Source organism: Hyperoodon ampullatus, assembly GCF_949752795.1.
Source record: "Hyperoodon ampullatus genome assembly, chromosome: X".
In the NCBI taxonomy this organism is placed as follows: Eukaryota; Metazoa; Chordata; class Mammalia; order Artiodactyla; family Ziphiidae; genus Hyperoodon; species Hyperoodon ampullatus.
The window spans coordinates 35,195,270-35,217,105 of NC_136913.1; the positions used below are offsets into that span (position 1 = coordinate 35,195,270).

Sequence of the window (21,836 nt, forward strand, 5' to 3'; positions counted from 1 at the left end):
TGTGGTTTATGCTAGCACAGAAATAGGAAATGAGTTTTTCTTTGTCCTGGTCAATGCATTCTAGACCTTGAAGTAGATTGACCTTGAGTCTACCAGCGAAAAAGGAGAATGCTGCAGGGATGAGGAAAAGAGATATGATGGGACATGCCTCAATGACCCTGTATTCATTAGAAGCAGTGAATAAACAGGGTATTCACTAACTCAAAAAGACAATGCTTCCCCTCCCAGCAAGTTTCCTGACTTCCTTACTAATGGTCGTAGTTCTTGTCCTTTCTCAGGCTTGGATTTTATACAATACCAGAAAAACAAGCGATTTTTGCTTTCTTCCTTTCACCCTAAACTTCCCTGTTCATTATAGACAATGGGAATTGTAACTGAACGAAGGGAGGTAACTTCTGTGAAGAGATCACTAGCATAACACTACATGCCTCTTTTCATCTTGTTTATTCCAGACCAGCCTGAACAGCATGATGAGTGTTTACAGTGAAACAGGAGACTATGGCAACGTGAAGGTCAGTGGGGAAATCCTTCTCCGTATCAGCTACTGCTACAAAACTGGCGGGCTCTACATTTTTGTCAAGAATTGCAGAAATCTGGCCATAGGAGACGAAAAGAAACAGAGGACAGATGCGTAAGCATATACCGTATTCCTTAGACTATTTCGGTCACTGCATATGTGAGTATGTGTGTTTGTCAGCATGTGTGTTTCTTTTTCAGAAGCATCTTAGCATTCCTCTAGATTCAGAAGGTTGATCGTCACTTTCTTCCTGTGCCAAACTTCTAAATATTCTTTGATGTGCATGTATAATGGTGGCGTTCGTGGTTACCTGATTTTTACTTATTTTATTTTATTTCTATTCTATTTTATTTTATTCTGTTCTATTCTATTCTATTCTATTGTATTCTATTTTACTTTATTTTATTGTATTGTATTGTATTCTATTCTATTCTATTTTATGGCTGCACTGCACGGCTTGTGGGATCTCAGTTCCCCGACCTGGGATTGAACCCGGGCCATGGCAGTGAAAGCACCAAGTCCTGAACACTAGACTACCAGGGAACTCCAAGATTTTTAAAAAGTTATTACTCAGCATGACTCAGGACTGACAGATTTGTGGTTCACACAGAGGCAGCTAGCTCTTTGAGATAGAAGGCTGACACATTGGCACACCCCAGGATGTATAAGAGCATCCTGTTAATTTTTGTTCTGGGAAACCCTCCAGAGAAAATTACCAAGCTGTTCACCCAATTGAACAACTTGAGAGGGCAATTTTGAAGCTCTCAGGATTTCAGGGACGAGCCCGGGAGGGCAGGGATGACTATAGCACATTGGAAAGAAGCTAGATACAAAGATATGTCATGCCTTCCCAGGACCACTGCCAGGTTTGATGATTCACTAAGAGGACTCACAGGTCTCCACACGTAGTCATAATCAGCAAAGGGAAAAGGCATATGTGGCAAAGTTCTAAAGAATCCAGGCATAAGCTTCCAAGTATCCTTTGCCAGTGGAGTCACATGGGATGTGCTTAAGGTGCTTAAGTCCTCCAGCAACGAACTGTGACAACACATGTGAAGTGTTGTCTACCAGGGAAGCTCATTGAGAGACTCAACTGGGCATATAACAAATTCCCAGTCTCCCAGAAGGAAAGCAGGGGTTCAGCAGAAGCCATATTATTTCCACAAATATTTTAGTCACAGTGAGCCACTTACATCTGTTCTGGGAATGATGAGAATCCTCCTGAAATCCAGGTTCCCACATGCCAGCCAAGAGCCGAAGTTATAAGCAGGCATTTCTAAGGAGAGCAGTCTCAGACCTGCTGTTTACCTTTTTACTACATAAAAGATGACCTAGGTTCAGTAAACAACAGAGCAAAGCTGTTTCCAAATTAGACAAAGAGATGGATTCTGAGTACAGATTGGTCTACTTACCTCCTCAGCTAAATATTAGAGAGCTTCAGGACCAATATCATCATTTAGACTAGCATGGAAAGGGATCATCTAAAGCCCATCCTGAAGATATGCTTCAGGACTCTGGTAGCATCTTTGACATTTCAATCTTGGTACATTTCTGAGTCTGCCATGATGCTTCGCTCCAAGAGACTCCTGGGACAGCTCAAGGCAAGGTATTGGGTCGAATTGCTATTGTGATTTCAGGTTGTTATTTTTCATTTCCTCTTTTCACCATTTTTCTTCATCCATCCATGGCCATTGACTTCACTCATCAGAAGTCCTGACATCTGAGTGGAGAGGAAAATAACCCCATATTTTGTGAGACCATTCATCATAATAATAGATTACATTTATTGAGTAGTATAATATGTCAGCTTCTTGTATGTCTCAGCTAATTTTATCTTCACAATGCCATAAGTAAGCTCTTGAGTTCACCAAAACCAGTGAGGCCTGGAGTGATTCAAACCCAGCTGGCTTGACTCCAGAGCCCACATCCTTTACCACTAGACTTTACTGCTTCTCTCTTATTGAAGGTCCAGAGTTATATTTCAAGGTGTCCTGTTATGTAGACAACGTTCCCTTTGGTTCTGTCTCTTATACTCAATAGCCTATTCCCTTTGCCTCTTTTATTCACTGATGTCCCCGAGCATTTCTTGCAAAGTAGATGTTTCCCAAGAATTATTTTCACTTTTTTTTTTTTTTTTTACCATCTACAGTTATGTCAAGTCATACCTTCTTCCTGACAAGTCTAGAAATAATAAGCGCAAGACCAAAATCAGAACAGGCACCAATCCAGAATTCAATGAAACACTAAAGGTAAATAAATATTCTCTCAGAGTAACTTTAGTGATACATTTTACAACCTCATTGAAACTACAGAGGATTTGCATGTCAAGGCTTATATGTATTTTAGAAAAGTAGAATTTGAATCAATTCGTGTGATACCCTTGGCTTTCTGTTTCTGGAAAAGAAAAAATGTAAACCACTCTTACTCTGTTTTTCTCTGTTGCTCCTGAAATTGCACCTTAAGTAGAGACGATCCAGGAAAATTACATCTGACCTGATACATCTTGTCAAAAAGTATGTTTCACCCTTGGGAAAACTGTGTTTTTTCTAGTTTCCCCTAAAAGAAGTTTGTCACAGTTTTGATAGTAACTTAGCAGGTCTGTACCCACTCACTGTTCTGCTAACACAGCGTGAAGATGTGCTGTTTCTTGTAAGGGTTTTGGAATTTGGCTAAATTTAAGCATGTGGTTAATGAACAGTGGAGATGCAGGGCTGGATTCCAGAACTCTCAGAGACAGTGGCCTAGATAAGAGATGACCCAGGCCCCAATTCTAGAGAAATTACTTTTCCCTATAGGCTTCCATGTAACCTCTTCTCTCACCCTGGACCAATCTAGCCTGGTAAGAAAAATCCAGGGAGATGGGGATGTAGACGTTATTGCCGGTCGCAGAGTAATTTATGGATCTTGTGCCCAGAATGATGGAGTCAGAGTCCACCATAGGAGGAAGTTGGTGAGTTCGGGCATGTGTCAGTGGGGTCATGTGTAAAAGCAGGAACCAATATCAAAACAGATCAAAGTGAAAATGAATGAATATAGGCAGAGGGTGAATCCAGCAGCCATGATAAGATAGCAAAGATGAGCCCAAGCAGAAGAGAAAAACAGAGTGACATGGCAGATCCAGGAAGCAGGGAGCCAAGGTTAATCATGCCAGGAACAGCAAGGATGGGTGTAGACGCAAATCCAAGGTCAGGAGTCAGTCGGTCTGAAGCGTGTCCCAGGTGGTCATTTGCTTAGGATAATCAGGAGGTTTTGGGGGTGTATGGGCTTGTGGCCCTGGATAATGTTCTACTGGAAAAGGCAAAACCATGCCAACAGTATTTCCTTTCTGCTCAACCTACGTATATATCGATTCACCCCTGCACTTAGGCTGAACTTTATGAAGTTTGGCATTTGCAAGTTTCTCACTGTCAATACTATCCTGGATTTGGGGCTTCTTGTTATAAATAAAATAAGATAGAGAAATTAGAGAATTGACATATTAAACAGTGTGCTTACAAAGTAGTTGTTGACAAAATAATTAGGCAAATGAAAAGCAGGTAAAACTGAAAAGGGGACAAGCTTCATCACCTGACACTTTTTATACAATATCTGAAGTTTATCGACTCCCCCCCCACCAAATAGTCTGTTGATATATGGTTCAGTGCTAAGTCTCACACAAAATGATTTTATGGAATAGAACCTCAGTTGTAGCAGAAATGAAGAAAAATGAAGATTTTTTTCTCTTGGGTTTGTTTTGTTCATATTACTAATGTATTTGATCTGAAAGCTGGTGGTAGTACATTTCAACCTGTCCTAGAATTGGGCAGAGCCCTCCTTATGGAGTGTGATGTTGTAAATCTGATTTTGCAGTATACCATCAGCTATACCCAGCTGGAAACGAGAACTCTGCAGCTCTCAGTCTGGCATTACGATCGATTTGGACGGAACAGCTTCCTTGGGGAGGTGGAGATTCCTTTTGACTCATGGAACTTTGAAAATCCAAGTGATGAGTGGTTTGTGCTTCAGCCCAAGGTAGGAAATGCTTCCAGATGAGTCAAACAGTTATACAAGTAATGAGCAAAACTGATGTCACAGGCCTAAAGAATCTGAAGACTTCCAGTTGTCAAGTGATAATCTGAAAAGGTCAGTGCAGCTAATTTTGGAATAATATAATAAATGTAAATCCATTCTTTTGGAAATCCTTCTTCTTCGATACAGACTGTCTTTAAATCAAGCCATAATCATATATCTTATTAATTTATATAGTCATCATTCAAAGGTTGCCATGGATAAACAAAAGAATACATTATATGATCCTATTAGAAAGAGAAAGCGTTCATTTTCACATAGACAAAAACAGCTCCATAGAGCACGATCAGTCTCAAAACATTCTCTCTGTTCCTCGTTCTCCACAATTCAGACATGAGCAGGTGTGCTCTTGACTTGGCTCACATGAGGAAGTGGCCAGTAGGTAAAGTATCTGGTTTCCTACATTCCTACTTTTGAGATTCAGAACCCAGGTCTTGAGTTATAGTCAGAAATAGAAATCTCAAAGCTGGTTCTAGAAATTAAATGCTACTATAGTATGTTCTTTTTTTTTTTTTTTTTTTTTTTTTTTTGCGTTATGTGGGCCTCTCACTGTTGTGGCCTCTCCCGTTGCGGAGCACAGGCTCCGGACGCACAGGCCCAGCGGCCATGGCTCACAGGCCCAGCCGCTCCGCGGCATATGGGATCTTCCCAGACCGGGGCACGAACCCCTGTCCCCTGCATCGGCAGGCGGACTCTCAACCACTGCGCCACCAGGGAAGCCCTTATAGTATGTTCTAAACTAAACCAACAGTACCTGAGATTCACTCTATGCAATTGGTATCTCTACATTTACAGTAATTTTTGAAGTCAAAAGTGAGGTGGAAAAAAGGTCACATTTACGTAACCAAAGATTGTTCTTTATAGAGAGAAAGGCAAAAAGAACATGATGGTAAAGATAGTGGATGCAGATCAGACTTCCTGGATTCAATCCTGGCTTCATGACTCTGTGTAACCTTGGGCAAGTTACTTAACTTCCCAGGCCTTGGTATTCTCACTGGTGATAAAAGAATTGGACATCAGTTATAGGGATGCTTTGCAGCTTGAAGAAGCCTGCTATGTGATGCTTGCAGTATTGTGTCAGGCACATTGTAAACTTCTCACTAAATGCTAGGTAGTATTTATGTTACATTGGAGTCCTTATATCACATTTCAGAGAAACCCCAGCTCATACTACTCAAAAAAATAAAAGGAAGTTATGGGCCAGTGATTATCAAGCATGGCTTGATCCAGATACTCAGATCTTAGCAAGGCCCTGGAGTCTCTTGGTCTCTCTTCTCTGTGTTAGCTTCACTTGCAGACTTCATGCAGTGTGGGCCTCCCTCATTAGCTCCAGGTCTGCTTCTCTTGGACACCACAACAGCTGCAAACCTCTCATCCTTGCCTCACACTGTCCAGGAGAGGAGAGAGTTCCTCCTCCTCCAGTAGTCCAGCCAATGCCCTGGCCCTGGTTCCTAATTCTCATTACATTATTTGCCCATCCTGAGCCAATCACTCTGGCTAGGGAGGTGAGATACATTGAGTGGCTTAAGACAATCAGAACATAACTCTGGTCTTGAAGGTGGTATTGCCCCAAAAGAAATCCTGGTACAGTAGTACTAAAAAAAAAAAATAATAATAATAATGGTGAGTGGATGCTAGACAGCAAAAAACAAGTGACCATCATCAGTAACACTTATTGATCATCATTAGTAGCAGCATCGTTCACATCTCATGGTCACAACCATCAGTGTGGGGTTAGCATAGTTATGCCCATTTTATATAAGGAGACTGAGACTCAGAAGTTAAATACAATATTCTAGTGGATTTTATAAGTGTTCACCTTAAACTTGGTGTAAATAACTCATGGAAAATCTTTAGGAGGTTTAATTGGGCTATGGGTAAAATGGACAATGAAATAGAAATCCTCAAACAGAAAATAACCTCATTCCCATGACTAACATAAACGTGGTAGAGATAGGAAGTGCAGTGTTAACAAGTCCATGATAGCATAACATTTCTCTGACATTAAATATGAGAAATATTTGGTCATTCCAATACTAAGTTTCTTGGAATGGAATGAAAAGCCTCAACAGAAAGGATAGCAGTTAATCTAACTTAACAGTCTCCTATCACGTGCTTCCTTTTGTGTAATGGGTGAGCATCCAAGAATCATAGCAAATGTCCAACATATCATATGATGTGTGACACTGATGAAGGACAAGTAACATGTATCTTAGTCCATGAAGTTAATTTGTCTGTCAGAAATACAACATGAAAGCACAGAGGGGCTCTTTGGAAACCAGCTTGGAGGGTTTCCAGTCAGTTTCTTGGAAATGGTTGGAGAATTTGCGCTGAGATGATATCAAAGCTCTCCCAGGCCTCTCCCAAGCATCCTCTGTGCTTAGGGGTCAGCAACTTTCCATGGTAATCACCTTCACATTGACACTGAGTGGTTTGACTTTCTATCATAAGGGAGAAGCATCTCTCTGAGGCTGTTCAAGGTGGAAACATCCTGATGGTGTTTATTTAATGGCAGTGGAACTCCTTTGGTCCTCTGCCAGAGGCTCTCTCTAGAAGTCTGTCCTCAGGCTATTGTAAATTTTCCCCACATAGGCAGAGAGCCAGAAATTCCTGGGAGCTTATGTACCCCCTGCCACAAGGCAACCCTTAGCCAATAACGAATAGATGGGGGAGTTTGAAAGCTCAGTTCCATTACTGAGAGTGGGAAAAGCTCTGAGGCGTTACTTATGCTCCAGAGCTCTCCTGGATCTGGCTGCGCCTTTGCCTGGCTTCCTCCTCTTCCCCAACCCCTTCACTGGCCTGTCCTGGGAGCACTTGCTTAATAAGTGACTTGCATAAGAATCCTCACCTCGGTTGGCTTCTGGGGAACTCAACTGAAATTGGTGTCTCTAATCCATGTCATCTTTTTCCACCAAGCTCCCTCTGACACATACAGAGGAAAGGCTGCAGATTATTCAGACTTGCTTAGATACCGTGCCTTCCAAAACCAGGGAGGCGGGATACCAAAACATGCTCTGTGCGCCGCCTCCTGCTTCGTGAGTGTCTCATCCTCGGGCTGAGCTGGGCTCCATCTGGTTGATGACCAGCCGACTCTGAGAACTGTCATTTCATTCTCCGTCTGCCCCTCAGTCATTTCAACGCAGTAGTCACTGCATCAGCTGCAGCTAGAGCATGAGCAGCCTTGGAGACTTGATGCTTCTTATAGATTATCCAGCTGAGGAGCTGAAGTGTGAGCTACAGGGACCAATTTCCTTAGTAATAGAGGATCGGAATTAATAGTCTTTAAACGTTCAGAAATACTGACATCCTTTGGCAGTGGGAAGACTGGAAAGACACAGTGCCTTATTGCTTATCGACTCTGTGTTGGTGAAAAGTCCCTGGACACCTTCCTTTGTTTTTGCTAGGTCTTACAACCCATATGGAGGCCAATGCAGATGGAGAAAGAATTCAAGATGCCATGTGTACTTACTATAAAGTAGTTTCACAGTATAACTCCCATTTTACTGCATGACGTGGGACTGTTTATTAGCTGTAACTCGTTATCTTACCAGAAGGCATGTTAGGTAGTTAGAGAAGCAGAGTTTGTCAGTATAAATTGCCTTTCATGTGTTCCCAGAAGGTGTGATTATAAAAAGGACCTTTGAAAGTCAACAGCAAGCTTAAGTGGTTTTCCAAGGAAATCTTCGCCATCCCACCTTCAGGCAGAGTCAATGTAATATAAGGTCCCGTGAAATGATTGCCTAGCTAAAGGGCTCTCTCTTTATGTGGCAGTTTGGGCAGACTTGTGTCCATGATATATGACCCCACCTTAGACCTGTAAGTGTCTGAGTGGAAACTCTGCTTCCTACTCTGATGGAAAGTGGATCTCTCTCTCTTCAAAAAGCCTTCTGGAGCAGCGGAGGATTTCAGTGCTTTACCTATATCCCCATTGTCATGCATACATGGCTCCCCATGGCTGTCCCTCCTGCCAGCCAACACCTACCAATCTTTGTAGGAGAGGTGTCCTCAGGCTGCTGGAGTGGGATTGGAATGTGGGCATGGAAAGCCAGAATAGCCTAGGTATTTAAGGCTTCTGGGGCTTGAGGGCAGAGCCCTTGATCAATAACTGATGGGGGAAGGAGTGTAAACCCTCTCACTCCCTTGCCTCTGATTGGGACAGCCCTGAGGTGTGACCTGTCTTATCCTCAGAGCTCCCCGTGGGACTGAGCAAAAGTTACTCTCCATGAAACTTTGCCTGATATCTCAACCTTGGTAAACCTCTCTTCACTTTGTGGTCCCACTACCCTACTACCCACCCTAATAAAGCACAATAACAGGAATTCGTGTCTTCAGGTCTCCTCAGGACCCCAGAGTAGACAGCGTGTCTGCGTCTTCCTTGCTGCTTCTTCCCTGCACACACACCTCTGGTCACACCCGACTCCCTACCAGTCCTTAGACACATTCTGCACAAGCCCCACTGTATTTTGCTCTCTTAACCCAGACTAATCATCTCCCCCCATCCCCCTTCATATGTTATCATCTCTCCCATCCTTTAAGGACCAGACACGGGCCCCCTCTTCACCCCATTCTGGATTACTCTCTTCCCACAGTAGTTTCTTTGTACTTGTATTGGGAGCAACTGTCATCATTTGTCTGACATTGAGCTTGCTGTGTGGTAGAAGCCCTCTTCTCCCAGCAATCAGGACCAGTAATAGTAGGTCAGTTCATGGACTAAGTCACAGAAGTCAAACACATACCCACTGCCCCAGTGCATTTCTTAATCATGTATTTTAACTTAAAACAAATACATGTGCGTTCATTTTCAGGTCTTCTAATATAGGGGCACTTTGTTTTGTTTGAGTATGGTTTCAGTGATTGAAATTCTGTCATATCCTCCTAGCATAAATTCTGACCCTAATGTATCCTAATCAACAGTTGCTAGTTTGAGTTTCTCTAAAGTGAAACAAAAACTTAAGAGCGCTTTCAAAGTCAACCAAGTGCAAAGCCTTTCTAAATATTCATGATCTTGTTCCTAATCTTTTACAGCTTGGAGCCCAAATATAATCCAATAGCAAATTTATTTTCAAATCTTTAGTTCTGATTAAGTCGGTCAACCTAATTTTTATAGTAGCAGCTGTCTTTTTGGACTCTTCAATTTGTGACATTCAGTTATATAATTACAGCCACAAATATGCCTGGCATAAAGAGCTTTGAGGACTAATGCAGCTGACTTGATGAGCGTGCACTTCAGCTGATGGGAGCGGGCACACACGGTCTTTGTAGAGGATCCTGCTCTTCGCTGGGAATGGAGAGCATTCGGGCAGATGAATAGAGCTTCTGTTGAATATATATCTCCTGGATAGAATGAAAATTCATTGAAAGCCGGGTCTCTCTCCGTGTCCCCATAGCACTTAGCAAAATGCCTTAAAATCATTACTACAAGAAGCCATTCCATATGTGTTGGTAGAATTGAATTCTGCAACCTTTTTCTGAGTAGGAGTTGGTTGAGTAATGTAAAATGGTAGTATGCCAGGACAGGATGTTGCCTTGGAATTTCCTTGCAAGTGTACCAAAAATACCCCCAAGATATTAGCTATGTGCAGACTGTAAGATGACTCCCTCCTTTGGATTTCTTTTGTGTGTGATTATAATGCTATAAGACTTCACCTTTATTATTTTCTACTCCCACAAGATTTGAGGACTGTGTTTATACCAAGTCAACAGTATATTTGAATTTCAGCTAGAAAGTAATGCAACATTAATAAATCCCAATAATGCATGTTTTGATCTCTACAAATATACTACACATTAGTATCTGACACCTGCACATATAATTTTTCCTGCCAGTATATTTTCCTACCCAAAGATCTCAGCTGAAAGCAAACAGAGCTTGCACTGGTTAACTGTTGTTGTATAGAAAACTGCCTTAAATCTTAGTGGCTTAAAACAACAATTTATTACGATTGTTCTTGATTCTGTTGGGTGACTGGGCTCAGCTAGGTGGTTCTTATTTAAGGTCTCTCATACGGTTGAGGCTAGATGGTAGACTGAGGCTGAAGTCATCTGAGGGCTTGACTGGGCTGGTTGCTCCAGTTGGCTGTCTCATACTTGATGTTGGCTGCCAGCTAGGTAGGAACTCAGCTAGGCCTGCCAACTAGAGCACTGACATGTGGCTTCTCCATGTGGCTTGGACCTCACATCATGGGTTCCCAGAGGGAGAATCCCAAGAATATTCATTCCAAGAGAAGAAGTAGAAGCTGTTCATTTTAAGGCCAGAGCCCAGGAACTGGCACATTATCACTTCTGCCATATTCTACTAGTCAAAGCGATCACAGAGCCCACTCAGATCCAGAGAGGACAAATACCTCACCTCTCATTAGCCATGGTACCAAAAAAGCAGTTGATCTCTTTTATCTGTCATAATATCCATTATAATTTTCCATTTGTGACTTTCACATAAACTAAAATTTACTGAAACCATCAAAACAATTAGAAAAGTCCTCTTACGAGGCACTCAATTTAAAATAATTAAATATTAGATGGATAGTCTATTTTACCATCTAATCTCATTTGTGCCCCTGGCAAGATAGCTGAATAAAATACTTCAAATGACTTCCCCACCTTTACTAATAAGTTTTACCACCACCAAGAGGAAGGAAAGTAAGGCAAGGATTCCTTTTGTAATGGTATCAATCTTTTTCGCTGAGGCTTAAACAGCCTTGGGCTTTCTTGTGGGTTTGGGAGTTTCTGAATTCTTTCATTCTGCCCTCTCTCAGAAGAGAGCAGTTCTGAGCCCTTGACTCATTGCTCAGCGGTCAAGTTCCTGCAGGAAAAGTCTGAGGAAAGTACACTACTTTTCTTACCCTATTTATGAAAAATCAAAATTCCGTTGACTCAATGGCAAATGGGAGACCTGTAGAACAGAGGCTGTGGGTATGTGCTCACACTGCCTTTTTAAATTTTAAATTTGATTTTGAGAAGACTGTAGATCCCCATGCTATTGTAAGAAATAATACAGAGAGATCCTATATACCCTTTACCCAGTTTCCCCCAATGGTCACATCTTACAAAGCTATAGTGCAATGCCACAACCAAAGTGGTGACATTGATACAATCCACTCATCTTACACAGATTTCCTCGGTTTTCGTTTGTGTGTTTGTGTATTTATTTCTGTGCAGTTTTGTCACATGTGTAGCTTTGTATATTCACCACTACAGCCAAGATACCGAACAGGTTCGTCCCCACAAGGATCCTTCATGCTCTTTTATAACCACACCCACCTCCCCCTGCCACCCCCATTCCTAACCCCTAGCAACCATGACGCTGTTCTCCATATCTATTATTTTGTCATTTCAAGAATGTCATGTAAGTGGAATCGTATAGTATGTATCCTATTAAGCTGACTTTTTTCACTCAGCATAATTCTCTAGAGATTCACCCAAGTTGTTTTGTGTATCAATAGCCATTCCTTTTTCTTGCTGAGTAGTACTCCATGGTATGGCTGTACCACAGTTTATTTAACCAGTTATCTATGGAAGGACATCTAGGTTGTTTCCAGTTTTGTACTGTAACAAACAAAGATGATACAAATATGTATGTACAGATTTTTTTCAGTGTGCACAGTCTTTTACTTCTCTGGGATAAATGCCCAAGAGTGCAAATTGCTAGGGTGTATGGTAGTTGTATGTTTAGTCTTTTAAGAAAATGCCACACTGATTTCCAGAGTGGCTGAATCATTTTACAGTCCTACCAGCAATGTTGGAGTGAACCAGTTTTTCCTCATTTGAGTTTTAATGATGTAAATTACCAGTATAGCTTTTCATAGTTGGTGGCTGGCAGCCCAATATGAATCAGACATTACTGCCTACTTGCCCCTTCTTGGACACTTAAGAAGGCCTTGAGACATCAAGGACAGACAGAGAGAAGTATCTTCTGGGGCTGTTTTCAGTGACATCTTTATTCTTGCTTCATACCCCGAATTATTTGGGTATGTTCAATGATGGGTCCAGTTCTCAATGCATCACAGGCACTCAGTGTCCATTGATTCACCGAATGTGTGTTATATATCTCCTCTCAAATTCCTTTTACTTTAGCGTTAAATGTTATACTCAAATACCTTCATAGAGTTTTCCAGCCTCTCTCTTCTCATGCCTGAGGCATCTCTTGAACCAATAAGTGCCAACATAGTTGAATGGGAATAAATTGTCACATTTACGCTACCAAGTAAATATTGTACTTTCAAATATGGGCTACAAAATTACAAACCAAGCATTCTCACTTTTTCTTTTCACCTGTCTCCTCTTGGCCAGGTGGAATTTGCTGCTGATATTGGCCTTCAGTACAAAGGAGAGCTGACAGTCATTTTACGTTACATACCCCCAGAGGAGAACCTGCTACTTCCACTTGGACAGCTTCAAGGTAGAGAAAACAAATCCATGACTTTGATTGGGGACATTCCATTTCTAGAAGTGTGGAAATAGGGATCAGGGGTTGGGTGGACTGTGTTACTTTTACATTACACAGATGAAATGGAAAAGGTTAGGTGTCACTGTCGTTTAAGGAGAGTCGAAAAGTATATACTGTGTATGGGGAAGGGTGTCAGATTCTTACAAGGAAAGGACAGAGTTCATACTTAGAGACCAACCTTAATGTTGAGATTTGTTTCCTGGAAGTCCAGGACATATAGGATCTTCCCCCCTGCCGGGTGGAGTCGGGGGTAGGGGGAGATGGGGGATGGCCTGCTGAGAGGGGTGGTGCAGAAAGCTGCTGTCTGGATTTATGACATTCACAGCTGCTCAGGGCATCTTGAGAAAGAAATTAACCTGGAACACAGAATACAAGAATACAATACAGAATACAATCTGGAAAACTCCAGATGGAGTCAACTTTTAAATCCCTTTTGACCTTCTTCTTTCTTCAACTCCTACAGGCAGCCTCCTTTATCTTTCTTTTCCTATCACCCTTGTCATTGTGACCCTGTACAACTAAGTCTCTCGGCCTCAGTTGCCTCACTTCTTAGGGATATTGCAAGAATTAAATAGGTTCATTCATACAAAGCACTTAGAACAGTGTTAAATAAAGGTGGTGGTGGAGGCGGTCGTTATTCACGTAGAGCGTATGTCATCAGAATAAAAAAGTGATGCGGGAAGAGTTTCCTCTCACCCACAAATGTAATTGTGTCTGAGCTATAGCCTTTAGAGCTGGCCCAGCATGGAGTTGACAATGTACGTGACTAAAATATCCAAGACGGGAGTTAGGAATTTTCTCTTTGGGGGTCTTGGCACATGGGTGTGGCTTTCATTGGCGCTGTTCCTCACAGAGAGCAGGGATGTGGCCCAGGCAGCTCTCGGGGTCTTTTCTGTTTTATCCCTTTATATGTTATAGGGGAGTATTTAATATTTTAAAATTTATTTGCTTATTTTTTTCAACGAAAATGAAAGATATAGCCAGAAGGAATGGGTGTAAAAGCATTTAAGTGATTACGTGGAAAAGTATACAATAATGTAAAGACCTCATTCACTCTGAAAATGAAATGAATCTTTGTGGATTTTATTTGTAAATTTTGAAATGGAACCCGTGATCTGTCTCTTCCCTTCCCTTCTTTTCTCTTCCCCTCCCCCCATTCTCATTCTCTCCTTCTCTTTCATTCTCTCTCTTCCTCTCTCTCTCTCTCTTCCTCTCTCTCTCTCTCTCTCTCTCTCTCTCTCTCTCTCTCTCTCTCTCTCTGGCTCTCTCTGTGGCTCTCTTTCTCTCTTTTTCTCTGATGGCTGATGCAGGAAAGAAGACCTTTAAACGAGGAAAGAAGAAGGATTCTCCTGTCATCTCTGGAGGAATCCTAGAAGTGTTCATCAAAGAGGCGAAGAATTTGACAGCGGTGAAATCAGGAGGCACTTCTGATAGCTTTGTGAAGGGGTAATTTTGTTTGAGCTCATTTTCGATGGTACTTAATGGGAGATGAAGAGGTCTGTGATCCATGAGACAGTGGTGGCTGTGAGGCTTCTGTGTTGTTCTTATTCTAACTGTGTGCTAGGAAAGAACTCCCCTTCAGTGCTGGCGCTTACATTGAAAACAGTGCAACAGAGATCTGCTTATTCTAGCTCTCAGCCTGCTTCTAACATATTTCAGGATGTCCTGTGACTCTCGCCCTCAAGACTGGCAACTTTTCCTGTGAGATTAGTTTCTCACAGGAGGAGAAAGTATGATTTTCTACATGTAATATACTTGTATTGTGCTTTTTTATCATTTGGTGCTGACTATATGCAATGTCAACAAAAATATTGGATCCTTGGTATTTCGCTCTCTTAGGGGAAACTGTAAAAAGTGGAGATGCCAGAGCATCATCCCTAGAGATATCCACTGGAGAGTGCCTTGGGGAAACTCCAAGACTGCCTCTTGGGCATTTGTGCCCACTTTGTGGAGCCCTGGGCACTTTCTTGAGGGAATGCAGCCCTTTTAATGGACATTCTTACCCATTCAAGGCAACCCAAACAACAAATCCCTCCTGATTTCTATTTGAGATTTTTCTCCTATAATAGAAGAACTAGAACCAGCAGGATATTTTTCATTCATTGCAACAAATACATACATGCACACGTTCCAAGCACTAAGTCCTGCAGTTCCAAAAGTAAGACATGGTCCCTGCTCTCACAGAGCATCACAAAATGCATAAGGTAAAACAAAGTCCCGTGATGCCAGCCGTGAGGTTAATTCTTTGAGTCAGATGACAGTATCATTCCTCTCCTCAATCCTTCTTAGAAAAGTGTAATTTTTCCTACAAGGAAACGAGTCAAACCTTTATGCTCACACAGTCTAACTTTGGTAAGGGCGGTAATGAGGAGAAGCAGATGTCTGGGGCTTCCCCACTGGTGAGTGTGTGTGCCTGAATCCTGGTCCATCTGTCCTTGACTCTTTCTCCCAGGAGGTTTAAGCACAGAAGAAATGCTTTCTGTGGATCCTGCCGTTGAAATTTGCTTCCCCAGCCCTACCATCTAACTCTGGCCGCTTCCTGCTCACTGGTGGGTTAAGGGTATGGCTTCTCGCCCATGAACTCATTGTGGCCTTGCACGGATGACTTAACATCTTCTGGAATAGTTTTTACTTTATCATGTTGAACATTTATGAAGCAGAGATAATAAAGGACAGTATCTTTGTTTTATATATATATATATATATATTTTTTTTTCCTTTTTAAAGGCCAATAACTTTCTAGTAAATTCTCTCCCTAGTTACACTTAAACATTGAGCTGATTTTAAAGGGACCTCAGATTTTTTGAAAAAGAGCATGAGAGAGCAAGAATAGACCTTTGTGTAAAATTTAATATTATAAAATATATCAGTAAATATTAGGTCTGTCCGTGAGCCAACATAACAGTGGCTTAAACAAGTCAAAAGTTTTTTCTCATATGTAAATGAAGACTAAAGGTAAGGTATCCCATTGGCCAGAACTTACTCATATGGCTATATGAGCTACAAGGGAGGCTGGGGAATGTAGTCTTTATTCTGGACAATCTTGTGCCTAACTTTAAAAAAATGAGGATTTTCGTGTTTTTTTTGTTTTAGAAAAATAGGGAGAGAATGAATATTGGGAGGTAAGCAGTCTCTGTTTGGTACATGAAATGAAATCTCAAGTGTCATAATGTATCTTCTTTATCGTAAGGTCATTTGTGGTGTTTTTCATGTTTGATGTACTAATTTCATACCCATAAGTCTCCTTCCCTAAAGTCTGCTACCTGACTCATCAGGTACTATGATCAAAAACAGAGTAGAGAAAATGAGACAGGGAAGGGAGGGAAGCTGATAAAAATATGTTACTAGGCAGGTTACCACTGTGAGCAACTGGGGCTCAGTTCCACTAAGGAAGCATCAAGGAACTCTGTGGAATGTACCTTAGGATCGTCCCTTCAAGGGACAGGGAAGCTGGGAGACTAATCCACCAATTTCTAAAACTCATTGGTTGAAGGTTGCTCCTGGGGACATTAAATTCCCAGTAATCCCAGGGTTTCCTGCACAGAAGCTGAGTCAGCTCACAGAGCACCGAAGTCCTTAATTGGAGAAGCAAAGAGACACAGGCGCTTGAAGTAGGAAGCTGTCCACATGCCAGGAAGCGCTCATCGTGGCTTCATGTCAACTCAGAGGTGGGCCAAAGGTGATAGGAGGCAGAACATTATTACATAGTGTCTCCCACAGGAGGTATTTTCATTTCAGTAGGAGGGAAGAACCAATACAGGATTAGAAAGGAGAGGACGGGGGACTTGCCTGGTGGCGCAGTGGATAAGACTGAGCTCCCAATGCAGGGGGCCCGGGTTTCCATCCCTAGTCAGGGAACTAGAGCCCACATGCATGCCACAACTAAGGAGCCCGCCTGCCGCAACTAAGGAGCCCACGTGCTGCAACTAAGACCCAGTGCAACAAAATAAATAAATAATTTTAAAAAAAAAAAAGAAAAGAAAGGAGAGTGTGGGCATTTTACTATTGCCCCACTTAAAAGAAATAATAAACCATTCCACTAAATAAACCCAGATTTAAGCATATATGATGCTGGGAAAGAAAATCAAATAGACACACACAGATAAACACACACACACACACATGCATACACAGACATGAGGAATTATGGGAAGTTGACATGACTACGCAAGGGTGCCTTTTTCTGCTTTACTGTCTCACTGATGGCTTGATTGTGTTTTCTCCTGCAGCTACCTGCTCCCTGATGATAGCAAAGCCACCAAGCACAAAACTCTGGTAATAAAAAAGAGTGTTAACCCTCAGTGGAATCATACTTTCATGTTCACTGGCCTGCATCCCCAGGATATAAAGAATGTTTGCCTAGAACTTACCGTCTGGGACAAGGAGGCCTTTTCCAGCAACATCTTTCTGGGAGGAGTTCGTTTGAATTCTGGAAGCGGTGAGGGACTTGGTAAACCTGAGATAGTCTGTGACTTGGTGTGGGGCAGGGGAGTGGTTCCTGCAGGTTTGATGTGTCCTAAGTGTATATGTAGTTTCCTCTTAGCCGCCTCTCGAAATTTCCACAGATGCTCCATTACTTTAGCCAAGGATTGGTTCACTGTTAAAATTACTACTATGTGACTTTGTATCCTTCAGCTAGAAGTGTGGGGTGTATAATGCTTATATTCAGTCCTTTCATAAAATACCATTTACACTTTAGTCTAAGTGAATTTCAACTACTTTCTTGGGCCTTACTTCAGGATTTGCTCGGGAGAGGATCACCAAGACAGCACATGCTTCTGACCGGGGAGAGAAGGACTTGCAAGGCCAACTTGACTTCAACCTCTTCTCAGTTCTGTCCATGCTTGTAGCCATTACACTGCCTGAATCGAAAGGAAATCCATTTTTCCTCTAAAAAATAATGTCTCCTGTTGTTCAAACAGGTCATGGAAACACACCACTGATTCCACAAGACACAACTGTAACAGGGCGAATTGGGCGGGTGGGGGGAATTACAGCAGCAGAGCACGTGTATAGATTAGGGAGAGCCAAGACTATCTCTGCCACTAAAACAGAAACTCCCAGTTCAGCCTGTTCTTCTGTTGTGTTAACTCAGTCTAGATGAGCCAGCTTTCTACTTAAACTACCAAAGTGAGGAAGAGATGAGCCCCTAGGGCCATCCTGATTTGTTCCCCATCATCTAGGCAGAGGAGAGTAATGTAGGCTACAAAGGATGTAGTCCATGCTAACTCCACTCACTAGATATGGTGAGAACAAGCCACTGAAGGGCTCTCTGGTCAGCAGGTCCCCCTCAGAGGTTGATAGGTGTCTTTCAGAAGATCAAAGCATTTCATTTGTAAAGTGTAATGCTCCCCTTTCCCTTCTTTAGGTGTGAGCCATGGGAAGACCGTGGATTGGATGGACTCTCAGGGGGAAGAGCAACACCTCTGGCAGAAGATGGCGGACAATCCTGGGACTCCGGTAGAGGGCGTACTCATGCTCCGTGCCAGCATGGGGAAGAGTAAGCTCTGAAGGTACCAGTTCTCCAAAATGAGGCCTCTTGGGACTGTCTGGTTGTTATTTCCTACCAGTATCAGGCTTGGGACCTGGAGTCTGCTTCCCTGCTATTTCTCACCTGAGGGTATTGGCACATGAGAGGAGAGATATCAGTGTTATGAACACCTAGGGTCTGGCCAGGTGTCTAAAAAAGCATGTACCTCTATGTGCATGGGCCAGGGCTTTTTTGATTGGATGATAGAAAGTATACCACGCTGTCGTGTCAACAAGCAAATTGTGCAATGATTCGTAGGCTTTATACCATAGGGGAAATGGCACATGCTTATTTGAAGCTGCAGTTGAGATTGGGAGTCCCCAGACTTTTTCTAATTGTGAGTGACTTTAGGTTTTCTCAAGGTTTGAGGGAAAAGGGGGCCACTTGGAATGTAGACCACTTGAAGAGTAAGAAGAAGGGATAGTGGGAATCCCCATGATCCAAAGAAGGCATTGTGGGGATGGACGCTGGGGCAAGGGTGTGGCCCTCTTATTGTAGCCAACCTGTGGATTAACCAGGTAAGTTTTCAAGGTGAACTGAGGTTTTTCTGTGGTGACTATGTAATTGATACTCTAAATCATCCCACTTTTGGGAGTGAAGAGAGCTAAATCATCACACCAGAACAACAGATGTAAACCAGGATTGACCTGGCAAAATTAGGATGTAGAGTCACCCTAATTATGACCTAGCTATTAGCTCTGTTGTAAACATTTATTTTATAAAATGTTCTAAGCTATTAACTAAGAGGGAATAAGAAGCAATGCACATTTTTGAGCCCCTACTTGTGTTATGTCTACGATGTCCCATTGCTCAAAGGAAGTCATATGGCCAAGCCCAAAATCAAGAGGCAGGGGAATATACTCTACTCACATTGAAGCCATGGCAAGAGCAAGGATTCAGGAAGGAATGAAGGATTGTGGCCAGGAGTTCAATCTACCTTTTGTCACCTGGGATTCCGGAGACTTTAGCCACCAAACTTAGATATGAAGGGCGTTAAAGCTGAAAGGGACCTCAGACCTGGTTCCTCATTTTGAAGATTCCAAATTTGCAGCCCAGAAAGCAGAAATGACTTGCCCCAGATATTATAGAAGCTGTGAGTGTATGCAGACTTAAATCCAGGGTGTGACCCGTAGGCCAGTGCTCTTTTCACTGTGGTCTTTGGCGTGATCCGATGCTTATCGTGATGGACAAGAGGACATAGACCAAGGGAGGTGGAGCGGAGTCTGATTACTTGTGTATGGACGTACCTGACCCAATCTTCTCCTGGAGTCATGTTCTAGCCCCTCAGCTCATTTTTTCACTTGAGTTCATGTATTGATAAAATCCTTAAAAGGATAGATACTGAATTTTACTAGTAGGAAAGCTAGAATCATCTTCAGGCTTATTCTAGCTAATTGTTCCATATTTTGAATTTCTTCTTGAATTTTGAAAACGGGTTTAAGAATATATTTAGCATTATTCTTAGAAGGGGGAATAAGCAATCCATATTCATTATTATTAAAAAAACAGTCTCTCTAATTCTAGAAAATTGAAGTTATTAGTCTAGTGTAGCTTAGTGCATATGGTACATTTTTTTAAACTCACACCCATATCTCTATGTTGCCCTTCTTAAAAACAGAAAACAAAAAGTGTACGACCATCACTACTTCCTATATTGGAAATATAAATTGTCTTCAGACTTGATGTGACTGAGTATGTCTTCAGAGACATATTTAGGGGAGGTGAGAGAGGGTGGCGATGGTGAAGCCTGGAGACATCTCTAAAGTAGACAAAATGAGGTAGATTTATTCACTAATAATAAAAGTGGCAAAATTAATCAATTCCAAAATTTATAACTCGAACTCAAGATGAGCATGAACTTTATGTATTCAGACCTTTGCCACGGTCAGAGCAATTCTGTGTCGTGACTTCATAAAATCCAACATCTAACTGGGTATTTCCATAATGCAAGACCCAGGTGTGCCTAAGTCCATCAGAAACCTGTTGATGTGGCTCTTAAAAATAAAAGGTAAATTGATCTTTAGGTTACTCTTTTTTAAGTATAGTGTAGAAGTACAAAAAATATTTTTAATGTAAGTGATACATGTTAATGGCATAAAACTCAAATGGTTCAAAATTGTGAAAAGTAAGCCCTACCTCTTCCTCTTCCATATCAGAATATATTGACAGCCTCATTCTTTTTTATGGCAACAGGGTATTACATTATGGGATATATTAAATTTATTTAACCAGTCCTATCAAATGCCACATTAAATATGGTTAACTAAGCTATCTATGTTTGGTGGCTTTTCTAAGCAATCTTTTTTTCAAAAATAAACACTTTGAAATTCAAAATGAGATCTGTATATTGCACAGCAATTCTACTTTTGGGTATTTATCCTACAGAGATAGATACATATGTGAGAAATGAGTACATACAAGGGTATTGCTTGCAGAAGATTGGAAACAACCCCAAAGCCCTTCAATAGAGGCCTTTGGCAATATCATACATGCCTAATTTTTCTGTTTCATTAATTGTTCCCCTTCCTTCTCTGTTAAAGATTGTTAACATTGGAATCTTTGATGCTTGTTCTTTCTTTTCTCCTCACTTTATCCATCCTCTCCAGCATTATCATGTATTGTATGCTCATGGTTTTATGATTATTTATATGCTTATAACTACAGATTCACATCCCCAACCCAGATCCTTCCTCTCAGCCCCAGATCCAACCGCCTATATGATATCTCCACCAAGATAGCTCATGCTCTCGACATACTCAAAAATGAACCCTTTATTCCACCTTCTCTCTTACACCCATGTCTTTCTACTCCAGTACATCCTGTCTCAGTACCTGGTACCATCATCCACCAGCTTATGCTAACTAGACACTGGATAGTGATTTTTTTTTTTAATTGACATATAGCTGACTTAACAATATTATGTTAGTTTCAGCCGTACAACATAGTAATTTGATATTCTTATACTACAGTTATTCTAAAATGTTGAGAATATTCCATGTGCTGTACATTACATCCTTGCAACTTATTTATTTGATACCTAGTGGTTTGTACCTCTTAACTCCCTTCATCTGTTTTGCCCCTCCCCCATCCCTCTCCCCTCCGGTAACCACTACTTTGTTCTCTGTATCTGTGAACCTGTTTCTGTTTATTTTTTTAATTTAATTAATTAATTAATTTATTTTTGGCTTCGTTGCTGCGTGCGGGCTTTCTCTAGTTGTGGTGAGCGGGGGCTACTCTTCATTGCAGTGCGCGGGCTTCTCATTGCGGTGGCTCCT

The 21,836-nt window shown here is 41.7% G+C and overlaps 1 protein-coding gene across 4 annotated transcripts in view; it reads left to right on the top strand.

The window, feature by feature from the left end:
• The window catches only part of SYTL5 (synaptotagmin like 5), a gene marked incomplete at both ends in the record, with an annotated part of 90,782 nt that extends 72,240 nt beyond the window's left edge, over positions 1 to 18,542 (top strand). For all 4 annotated transcript variants that reach the window (XM_079727071.1, XM_079727073.1, XM_079727072.1 and 1 more), the window contains 7 exons: positions 453 to 631; positions 2,667 to 2,766; positions 4,367 to 4,528; positions 12,875 to 12,983; positions 14,342 to 14,477; positions 17,261 to 17,469; positions 18,400 to 18,542. In XM_079727071.1, the coding sequence (XP_079583197.1) occupies positions 453 to 631; positions 2,667 to 2,766; positions 4,367 to 4,528; positions 12,875 to 12,983; positions 14,342 to 14,477; positions 17,261 to 17,469; positions 18,400 to 18,542 (1,038 nt within the window). The remainder of the gene's footprint in view (positions 1 to 452; positions 632 to 2,666; positions 2,767 to 4,366; positions 4,529 to 12,874; positions 12,984 to 14,341; positions 14,478 to 17,260; positions 17,470 to 18,399) is intronic.
• Positions 18,543 to 21,836: the final 3,294 nt, after the last annotated feature.